The sequence below is a fragment of the Octopus sinensis genome, linkage group LG2, assembly GCF_006345805.1.
Source record: "Octopus sinensis linkage group LG2, ASM634580v1, whole genome shotgun sequence".
Lineage (NCBI taxonomy): Eukaryota > Metazoa > Mollusca > Cephalopoda > Octopoda > Octopodidae > Octopus > Octopus sinensis.
Window position 1 is genome coordinate 182,538,837 of NC_042998.1, and position 12,500 is coordinate 182,551,336.

At 34.7% G+C, this 12,500-nt stretch overlaps 1 protein-coding gene across 1 annotated transcript in view; it reads right to left on the reverse strand.

The window, feature by feature from the left end:
* The window catches only part of LOC118762221, a 162,601-nt gene that overhangs the window by 58,900 nt on the left and 91,201 nt on the right, over positions 1-12,500 (reverse strand). Inside the window, exons 28-30 of the mRNA XM_036500766.1 lie at positions 12,350-12,391; positions 7,062-7,109; positions 2,188-2,241 (exon numbers count right to left, since the gene is read on the reverse strand). Of these exons, the coding sequence (XP_036356659.1) occupies positions 2,188-2,241; positions 7,062-7,109; positions 12,350-12,391 (144 nt within the window). The remainder of the gene's footprint in view (positions 1-2,187; positions 2,242-7,061; positions 7,110-12,349; positions 12,392-12,500) is intronic.

The following is a 12,500-nucleotide window of genomic DNA, read 5'->3' on the forward strand; positions in this document are numbered from 1 at the left end:
CCCTGGAAGGAATCCTTATATATAAACAAGGGAAATAACCCATTCATTTACCTAAATTATTTGGTAAAAAGGAAATTGAGTATGCTTATTTCTTAGTATTTGAACTGTTAGAGTTATTTTAACAATTTATCAGTACAGCCTTTAAACAAGTAAATAGTATTTTACTAAACAATAAATCAACTTATTTCGGTTAGTGACTTATTCACGAATATATCAATACCACCACCCCTGAGGGTAATATTCTCAAGGAATGCACGAAAGCCCTTTTCAGAGTTATTTACTTTAAATTGTTATCTCAAATTTGATTAGCCTGTTATTATATAACATGCTTCACGATTATAGAATAATATACTTTATTAGTATTTCCTTCTATGTTCTATATACTCTGGGAATGCATTAAAGCCCTTTTTCGGGCTACTTTATTTGAATTCTTACTATCCGATAACTAATTTCATGTTATTACATAACTTACTTCACAATTTGGGTATTCGTAATTTATTTAGAAGTCCTAAAATCAAGATCCTGTGTAAGAGAGTTCAGTATTCTCTATAGATGCACAAAAACCGTTTTAAGGGATACATAATTTGTATTGCTGTTATTGGATTACATATAATACATCAAAAAGAAGTGAACTTGTTATGAAATCCACAGAATAAAACGAGTTCCTCTTTAGCGAATATGAAATAAATGTGTTTTCAATGTTATAATGATAAATCATTCCCTTGTAAAGATTCTGATATATTTTTGTACAAGAAATATGGTGGCCCTGTTAACATGTTGAATTTAGCAGTTTTATCTATCATGATAGACATATACATACACATACATACACACACACATACACACACACATACATACACACTTACATACACACACATACATACATACATACATACATACATATATTATACTTATACAAATATAGATGCATGTGTACTAAAGAAGATATTTGCTTCCTAAACCGAGGTCAACATGTCCAAAGTAATTACCATTTCAAATTCTGTTGACTCATGTTTGCTAGATCTAGGTGATGGGCCCATTCGCTGTAAAATTAAATAAAATCAGAAACATTATTGTATTAAAATAATAAATTTTCAAAACAAATCATTTCTAATTTGTTAAAAGAACTCATGAATGTATACAGATATATAATATATATTATATATATATATATATATATATTATATATATATATATATATATATATATATATATATATATATATATATATATATATAATATATATATATATATAATATATATATATATATATATACATATTTATATATATATATATATATATATATATATATATATATATATATATATGTATATATGGAGAGAGATGATAAAGGTTAAAATACAAAAGTCATAATAACAACAATGTTTAGTCTGAAAAAAACATTACAATATACACACTGAAATTTTACTGTGGGCACATCTCCTCTTGTACAGAAACTAAAACTTACACATACACATATGCATGCACAGTACACGCACCCCCACCCCCACACATATATTCACACCCCCACACACACCCACACACATTCACACATACACATGTGCACACACACACTCTTTGCATAAGAGTTTAAGATGGTCTTCACACAGCAATTAATTCATCCACATATCTACAACGTTATAATCTTATCTTCAAGATTACTTGTTGTTGACACTACTTTTACAGTAAGAAGGGGTAATTTCAGTTTTGACTGTTAAATTTTGTCATCAATCAGAAGTTTACAAAGCTAAGAGGCAAAAAGAGTGTGGGCCTACTTGGTAAAATCATTTTTACACTTGGTGCACAGTTAAAGGATAATTTCAGGGTGTATTTATTAAATATTTTGGGGAATCTATTGGTACAGGCAAAGTTCCTCTTCAGCAACTATGAGATATAATGTGTTTTCGATGTTATAATGATAAGTCTTTCCCTTGTAAAAATTTTGATATATTTTTACAAGAAATGTGATGGCCCTGTTAATATGTTATATTTCACAGTTTTATCTGCCATGATACATACATACATACATACATACATACAGACACACATACATAGATACACAAACATACATACATACATACATACATACATACATACATCTATTACACTTATACAAATATATACGCATGTGTACTTGAGAAGATATTTGCTTCCGAAACCATGGTCAACATGTCCAAAGTTATTACCATTTCAAATTCTGACACCTCAGTTTTGCTTGATATACGACTTGGGCCCCTTTCCTGTAAAATTAAAGAAAATAATAACTTTTCAAAACAAATCATTTCTAATCTGTTAAAGGAACTTTAATGTATACAGATATATATATATATATATATTATATATATATATATATATAATAATATAATATTAGGGAATAAATCCAAACTTACAGGGGAAAAATAAGATTTAGGTTTAAATCCAATTTTATAGTATAAATATATTATATTATATTATATTAAATTAGAGATAAAACCACTATTAGGCAAATCAAATAGTGAAAAACATAAGCCAATACATAAAATTAATTTAAAAATATAAAAGTTAAAAATAAAAAAATATTTAAATAACTTTTATATTTTTAAATTAATTTTATGTATTGGCTTATGTTTTTCACTGTTTGATTTGCCTAATAGTGGTTTTATCTCTAATTTAATATATATATATATATATATATATATATATATATATATATATATAGAGAGAGAGAGAGAGAGATGATAAAGTTTAAAATGCAAAAGTCATTTTCTTGAAGCTAAAGATTTAATCTGTCGCTGCTTTGAGCTTTCTACAAGTAGTGGTGTGTTTGCATTGTTTCTCACTGGAAAGCTCTTTTAATACACATTTATTCATATGTATTTGCATAGATAGATTTTAGTATTTATAATACTTGTTGCAGATAAACATTTTCCTATTAGCCATAGATATTATAAGATATAAAAAAGGAATAATGTAATAGTTAAGTGTAGTTTCTTCAAAGACCTTGCTGCATAAATATATTACCTAAACAAAGGTGTACAACTAAGAACACTTCAAACCAATCACCTGAGTGCACCAGCAAAAGAACATCATAGGCACAAGAGTGGCTGTGTGGTAAGTAGCTTGCTTACCAACCACATGGTTTCGGGTTCAGTGCCACTGCATGGCATGTTGGGCAAGTGTCTTCTACTATAGCCTCAGGCTGACCAAAGCCTTGCAAGTAGATTTGGTAGACGGAAACTGAAAGAAGCCCGTCGTATATATGTATATATATATATATGTGTGTGTGTGTGTATGTTTGTATGTCTGTGTCTGTCCCCCTAGCATTGCTTGACAACTGATGCTGGTGTGTTTACGTTGCCGTCTCTTAGTGGTTCGGCAAAAGAGACCGATAGAATAAGTACTGGGCTTACAAAGAATAAGTCCTGGGGTCAATTTGCTCGACTAAAGGTGGTGCACCAGCATGGCCGCAGTCAAATGACTGAAACAAGTAAAAGAGTAAAGAGTATATTCAATCTCTTTATAAACAAAGTGTGTACACAAATAAAAAAATAAAATTAGTGTTTATGTTACAAAAATATGCTCAAGGCTCACTAGGTACACATTTAGAAGCAAGAAACCATCATACATTAATTTCTAGAAACTGGGGGTTATTCAACGTGGTCCATTGAATAATGCCATGACTAGTTCTGTTTTCTGTTATTAAATGACTTGATTATGGAACTATGGTGTATGTATTTTCATAATTTCATGGTCTGCCAAGTTCTAGAATTTATATAGTGTGGAGTAAACTGACAAATAACATCCAGTTTTTTCTTGAAGACGTATATCAGTCTGCACTTGTGACAGATGATGGTTTTGTGTTCCTTTAATGTAACATACAGTTTGCATAGAGTGAAGTATTTTACATGGTTTTCAGCATGTAATTGTGATGCTAGTATTTTCACTTTGTTGCTTATTATATTAGTATCAGTGCACATTTCGATGATTGAGATTTTGGAAAGTTCTATTTACTTAGTATATTTAGGAATTTGTGTAATTTATAATTATTTTATTAGATTAATTGATTCTGTTTCTAAGTGTGTAAGATTTCTAATTCATGGAAGCTTTTTTTTTCTGAAGCCCAATTTATTATGAAGCCATGAGTATGTTTGTATACTTTATACAAAAGAAGTCATTAACTTTATTCCTTTTATTAAATATTTAGTTTTCTCCCACAGACACTTTACACAAAGCTTTTATTATTTAATTGTTTATTATTCAGTGAGTAATTGAGAGACTACAACCCCTATCTAGTACAATACAATGTTAAGGTTAGCTATATATGCCTAGATAGTACAGACTCAAAAAAAAAGAAATCTTTCACAAAAATCGGAGCCTCACAAAGAGCACCGACTTCTTCAATCTGGACACTACTGCAAAAATACAACAAAATGGCTTTTGGATGGAAAATGCCAATTGAACTGTAGCTTTAAACATTACATGGAGCTACAGTAAAACATTAGCTAATATTGTTATGGCATATATAATGTTTACAGAGAACAGATATAAATTCTGCAGATTCTGGGTCACAACCAAATCAACTTCACTGTCACAATACTTCTGGCAGCTCAACAGTAAATAAATACACACACAGTGGGATATTGTTGGTAAAGATAGACCACAGGATTCAGATAGTAACATTTATATCAGAGAAAAATCCCCACAAAATAATAACATATAATACATCAAAAAGAAGTGAACTTGTTATGAAATCCACAGAATAAAATTAATAGAGTGTGATTTCCACAACAGATAAATTCAACAGTCATTGCTGAGTGAAAGATTAACTCAGTTGAGAAACGTTGATTATGGAAACCAGAAAAAATATGTCTAAAACAATTATCACGTCAGTGTAAGATAGGTCTCCTTTAACAGATTTGTCAAGTGAAGACTTGGATCTCTATAAAATAAAACAAAAATAGAAACATTTTTATAGTGGTAGATATATTTAAGGATATATACATAAAATACTATAACATATGTAATTTACTGTAAAACTTCAAATGTTTCAGTTAAAAAAAATAAGCCACACACATACACATATTGGGCCATCCCATAACTAATGCATTTTTTTTATACCTCTTTTATTTTTCAAAATTAAGATAAACAAAGTTCTTTTTTAATCTAAGATATACTCTCCTTTTCTACATTGCTCTTCCATCTATCTGGTAGACTTGAAAGGCCCCCTTTCCAAAATTCACTTGTCCGTGACAAAAAATACTCCTCCAATACTGTTCTGACCTCGCCTACAGAATTCATATTTTTTCGTCCAAATGATTTTGAAAACTGCAGAATAAATGATAATCAGATGGGGCAATGTCTAGTGAATATGGAGCGTGGGGTATCATTTCTCATTCAAACTGCTCCAGCCTTTGGAATGTCATCCTCTCTGTATGTGGCCAAGCATTATCCTGGTGGAAGAATATCTTCTGTTTTGAAACCAAAGATGGTCATTTTCCTTCTAGTGCTGACTTAAGCCACTCAAGCTACTTACAGTAGATCTCCTTTTTTATCATTTGATTTAATTTTAATAATTCAAAGTGGACTAAACCTTTCATATCCCACCAAACAGATAACAACACCTTACATGGGTGAAAGCCTTCTCTAGCCTGGAGTGTCAGTGTTTCCTCTTTCCCTACCTACTGTCTTTGGCACTTGGCATTTTTATAGAGAACTCATTTCTTGTCACCAGTCACTATTCGATCCAAAAAATGTTCATTCGTGAGATTTGACAGCAAAGAAGAGCCACACATTCATTCTCTGTGAGCAATTAGACTTGGAAAGGTTGTGAGGAACCCATTGGCACAATTTGCTGACTTTTCTAATGGCATGCAGGTGTCAATGAATGGTTGAATGACCAAATCCAAGCTTCTCTGCTAGTTCCTCAACAGTTATGATGGGGTTTCATTCCACCAGGCTTTGCAGGATGTCTTCATCCAACTATACAGATCTTCCAGGACAAGGCTCATCTTCTAGGTTGTAGTTTCCGGCTTGGAATTTCTGAGCCGGTGGCACATAAAAAGCATCATCTGAAGGTGGCTGATGCCAGCGCTTTCTAGACTGGCTTCCATGCCGGCGGCACGTAAAAAGCGCTATCCAAATCGTGGCCAATGCCAGCGCCGCCTTGACTGGCTTCTGTGCTGGTGGCACGTAAAAAGCACCATCCAAATCGTGGCCGTTGCCAGCCTCACCTGGCACCTGTGCAGGTGGCACGTAAAAAGCACCCACTACACTCACAGAGTGGTTGGCGTTAGGAAGGGCACCCAACTGTAGAAACACTGCCAGATCAGACTGGAGCCTGGTGCAGCCTTCTGGCTTCCCAGATCCCCAGTCGAACTGTCCAACCCATGCTAGCATGGAGAATGGACGTTAAACAATGATGATGATGATGATGACCATTGTCACTGGCTTACATTTATTGTCCGATTCCCATAGACTGCATTAATATTCCTTGCACTTTCTGTTGCATTGTTGCCTTTATTGAACTCATAAAGTCAAATATGCTGAATATGCTTCTTTGTCACTTCCATTATAACTTTGAAAAAATAACTGTTAAAGTCAAACTGCACTCTTCAAAACTTGCACTAAGAATAAGTACAAGGTGAAATTCCCACCTGCTTTTATGGCAAGTTGATGCAGGTAGTTTATCCAATCTTCTTCCAATTTTTAGTTCATGCAATTGAAAAAGCTGCATTATTTATCGGATGATCCAATATATATATATGTGTGTGTGTGTGTGTGTTGGTGGTGGGAAATGCAAAACTCTTAAAAGTAATTACAGCATTATGATAATGACTAACACTCTACTTTTCCTAAAATACCTCTGGCTTTTACTCCAATGAAAAATATCCACTTAATAATCTCTATATAATAAAGCTTACATCACTGCCAAAACACTATTTTTAACTCAATGTGTTAGTACTTAGATGTGTATGTGTGTGGCTGTGTGTATGTGTGTGCACACTTGCGTGTACATGCATACACACTTATACACATATAGTTCAGTCTTGGGGAATCACATCAATATATTCAAGATATATACCATTTCAGGGTCTGAAAGCTGTTTCTTGGGAATCTTGTAAACTTTTGACTATAAAATAAAATGAAAATAGAAACAAATCTTTGAATTTATTACGAAATTAAGTATAAATTGCTGCAACAGGAAAATTATATTGCTTATATGAGAGTTAAAGATGTTATGTATATAAAAATCCATATTATTGCATAAATGCTATTTTTACAATGATAGCATAATAGTGCTAATATACATACATACATGCATGCATACATACATACATACATACATACATTACATACATACATATGCATGCATGCATACATAATACATATATGCATGCATGCATACATAATACACATGTACATACATATATGCATGCATGCATACATAATACACATGTACATACATATATGCATGCATGCATACATAATACATACATACATACATATATATATACTTTATTTCAAAGCAGCAGAAATTTGTTAACAAAAACTGTCCGACGAACGGGAACGTGAAACTCAGAGTAACAGGTTTTGTTGAATTTCTGCTGCTTTGAAATAAAGCATATTACTCTACCCCTGGTATTTGAGTACTCTTTTTTCCATCTTGTTTCACATTTATGTGTTTACTCCGGTAGCCAGTCGACTTATACATACCTTTCCTTCTTGGGACACAAAACTCCACTTGTGAAGACCCGTTGAGGCAAGTGAAAATCAAAATCAAACCAAATCAAATCAGATATCAGAAAGCAGAACCAAAATCGAAGTCGATCAACATCAATGGAAATTGCAGCTGTGATACCAGTGCCGGTGACAAGTAAGCGAACCATCCGATCGTGGCCGTTGCCAGCACCGCCCCGACTGGCCTCCGTGCTGGTGGCACGTAAAAAGCACCATCCGTTCGTGATGATGATGATGATGATGATGATATATATATATATATTATATATATATATATATTTATATATACACACACACACACACACATATATACATATATATACACATATATATACACACACACATATATACATATATATATATATATGTACACATATATGTATACACACACACACATATATCATCATTATCAACATCATCATTTAATGTCTGCTTTCCATGCTGGCATAGATTGGACAGTTTGACTGAGGACTGGCAAGCCAGAAGGTTGTACCAGGCTCCAATCTGATCTGGCAAACTTCCTTGCCATCACAATGTGGTTGTCCTGAAAGGGACAATGTTACTGTTATTTTAGCCCCAAGAAACATTGTTTCTAGCAGGTTATACAACACACTATCTATGTCCTTATAATTTCGAAGAGGGAGCTAGAAACGATGTTTCTTGAAGCTAAAACAACAGTAACACCTACCCTTTCAGGACAGACACATTATGTTGGCAAATAGCATTTACTTTAAAGAACTGTTACTGAATGTCTCTGTTTGAGAGATTTAGAAATAATGATATCTATATCTATATATCTATCTATCTATCTATCTATCTATCTATCTATCTATATATATATATATATATATAATATATATATATATATATATATATATATATATATATATATATATATATATATTATATATATATATATATATATATATATATATATATATAATCAAAATGCTATTTTTCATTTGTCTTGCTTGCCTACGTTTCTGGTGTGCTAAATTTTCTGGAGAACAATTTCTTAGTGGTTGAGACTATAGCGGATCTTCTTCTAGCGTAAGGGTTTCCACATTGTGGTTCCCTCTTATATTTATGTAATTTATGTATATATATATATATATATATAGTTAATCCAAACATGAAAACACAACAACATGAGGACGTGGAACAAGTATAGTGTTATTGGACGCTCAGGAAAGGAAAGAAAGAAGGAGGATTTAATGATTCAAGCAGAGCTCTTCGTCAGAAGTATAGGAGAAGGAAAGATCCAAGGAAGGGAAGACGTGTCACGGGTATGGAAGCCAGTTGGCTGCTCTGGCAATGATCACGCTCGGATTAGCACCCTACTAGCACATGCACAAGTGCCAGTAAGGCGACGCTGTTAACAATCATACTTGAATGGTGCCCTTTTATGTGCCAGTGTCACAGAAGCCAGTTAGCTGCTCTGTCAATGATCACACTTGTATGGTGCTCTTTGCACCCTGCTAGCACAGATGCTAGTCATCGAATTGATTTTGGTTTTGATTGATTTTGATTTCACTTGTCTCAACAGGTCTTCGCAAGCAGAGTTTAGTGACCAAAGAAGGAAAAGGTACACATAAGTGGGCTGGTTACACCCCTGGCATAGGCCACAAGGTTATGGTCTCATTTGGCTTGCCAGGTCTTCTCAAGCACAGCATATTTCTCAAAAGTCTCGATCGCTAGTCATTTCCTTGGTGAGGCCTAATGTTTGAAGGTTGTGCTTCACCACTTCCTGGGTCTACCTCTTCCACAGGTTCCCTCAACCGCTAGGGTGTGGCACTTTTTCACACAGCTATCCTCATCCATTCTCGTCACATGACCATACCAGCACAGTCGTCTTTCTTGCACACCACATCTAATGCTTCTTAAGTCCAACTTTTCTCTCAAGTTGAGTATGCACACTGACATTACACATCCATCGGATCATACTGGCTTCATTCCTTGCAAGCTTACGCATGTCCTCAGCAGTCACAGTCCATGTTTCACTGCCATGTAGCATGGCTGTTCGTACACATGCATCATACAGTCTACCTTTTACTCTGAGTGAGAGGCCCTTTGTCACCAGCAGAAGTAATAGCTGATAGTGACTCAGCAATTAGAGCAAGGTCGTCAGCATAGAGGAGTTCCGAGGGGCATCCTGTCTTGAATTCCTCCGTTTTTGCCTGGAGGACTATGATAAATAGGAGGGGAATGAGGACTGAACCCTGGTGGACCCCAACCTCTACCTTGAATTCTTCAGTCTACTCGTTGCCAACCCATACCTTACTTACAGCGTCCCTGTACATAGCTTTCACAGCTCTCACCAACAATTCATCTATCCCTAGTTTCCTCATTGACCACCAGATAAGAGATTGGGGTCCCTGTCAAAGGCTTTCTCCATGTCAACGAAAGCCAGGTACAGGGGCTGCAGTTGGGCTATGACCCTCCCCGTAACCTTCATACACATTACGATTCTCTCTCACACACTGTCTTGCAACACAAAGCACCTCAAGTCTTTGGTCCTCACGGCGCAGAACATTGGCAAATTTTTTCTTATCTGCTTCCCCTCTGGCTAAATAAACATGCCTCCTAGCTTCCCTTCTGGCAGTCTGATACACTTCCCTGCTACCACCATTCTTCCAGTCCTTCCAAGCCTGTTTCTTTTGTCTAATAGCCTTGTCAACAACATTGTTCCACCACCACGTAACTTTGGGTCGAGAGGGGACTTTGTACCATCCACAGATCTGGTCGGTGGCCCTAAGCAGGTTGTCTCGTAAGAACCTCCAGTTGTCTTCTATACCATGTGAAGCTATATCCCCTTCTATTTTGTCAAGGGCTCTGAGTAATATGTCTCTAAATCTCTGTCCATTTGCAGGATCTTTAAGTCTCCAGACCCTTCTTCTCCTTGTGGGTCGTCTTCTGGGCATCTATTTAGCCCTGATCCCGAAGTCACTAACTACCAGTCTATGTTGTGGGGTACATTCTTTGCCAGGGAAGGTTTTGGCATTTATAAGCAGCCATCTTTCCCTTTTTCTGGTGAGGATCTAGTCAATCTGACTAGTGTGTCTGCCAGATCGGTAGGTGACTAGGTGGCTGGCAGGTTTTCTGAAGTTACTATTGCAAACCATAAGATCATTTGCATCACAGAACTCCAGCAGCCTGGTTCCCTTCTCATTGTGAGAGCCAAAACTGTAGCCTCCACGTATGCCATGGAAGCCCCCGACATGTTTATATATATATATATATATATATTATATATATATATATATATATATATATATTATATATATATGCGTGTGTATATATATATATATAAATATATTATATGTGTGTGTGTGTATATATATATTATTTTTATTGTTTTTCCTGTCTGTCTTTTTATTGTTTTTCCAGTCCGTCTTTGTACTGCGTATCTGTCTGTATGATTTTTTTTTGTCTGTTGCATTTTTGTGAATTATATATACATATATACAACTCTTTTACTCTTTCTTTTAATTCCCCTCATAATTTCTTCTTTCCTTCCTCTTTTCTTTTTCTTGCTCTCCTTGTCTCACATTTATTGGCCTTCTCTTTCTTCCCTTCCCTACTTTCCCTCCTCGTTTATCCCCCTTGTACCTTTCTCTATGTCCTTTTGATTTCTTCTCTTTCACACTCTTCCCCTAATTCTTCAATCCCTCTGCCTCCTACCTCTCCCATTTCCTTCCATATAATCAGTGTTCAGCCAAGCATAATCTTTCTTTCTTGGCTCGAATGCTGGCTGCAAAGCATCTCTTATATTCCTGTCTCATGACTTACATTACTTATATTCATCTAAGTGTTCCTGCCTCAAGGCTTTCACTCTACACACAACAGCTCAATTAGATTCATCTTTATTAGTCAAAAGATACCTGTTGTTATTTTCTTGTTTGTATTAATAATTGTGTAACGTTTTCTCTATTTTTTGTCCTTGTCATACACATTTACTTGCTTTTCCCCAAAAATTGTAATGCTCTTAGCTTAGATATTTGGGGCCAGCCAGATTTGAACAGTCTCAAGTGTAATTGGCTGAAACTGTAAGGATCATCTAGAAACTTGACCGATGAGAGAAGGCTGTGAATGACCTGTCCTTGTTTTTTTCCTGTCTGCCTTTTTATTGTCTTTCTTGTCCATCTTTGTATCATCTATCTGTCCATTTGTTTTATCATTGTCTGCTGTGTTCTTGATTTTATATATATGTGTGTGTGTATGTGTGTGTGTGTGTGTGTACGATGAGTATATAGGGATAAATTATCCAGGCAGGCACTATAAGAGCTCTCAGGTAAAGTCCAGGTAACCCACTGTAATTCTTATGATGGGTAAATCTAGGTTTGCTTTGCTGGATTATGAATATTTTCAGGAGTGCAAATTCAAAACAATTACAAAGAATATGGAGACTGGTATGCTGTATAATTAACTGTTAAATTAAAAGAAAAGTTTGAAGATGTACTAGTCTCCATATTCTTTGTAATTGTTTAGGCTTTACACTCTCAAACACACACACACACACACACACACATGTGTATATATACACACAAACAGATAGATACATATAGACACATATAGATAGAAAGATATTTGCATCTCCCGCAGAAACCATATGAATATATCCAAAATACATACTATATCAAGGCTGTCCTTTTTGAAACGTTTGCTGTCTTTTCGCTGTAAAATAAAATGAAAATGGAAAAATCTTCTAAGAAAACAAATGCATATCATGATTAGAAATTGCTGGATGTAAGAAATTATGGAAAATGTGATAATGAAATTGATA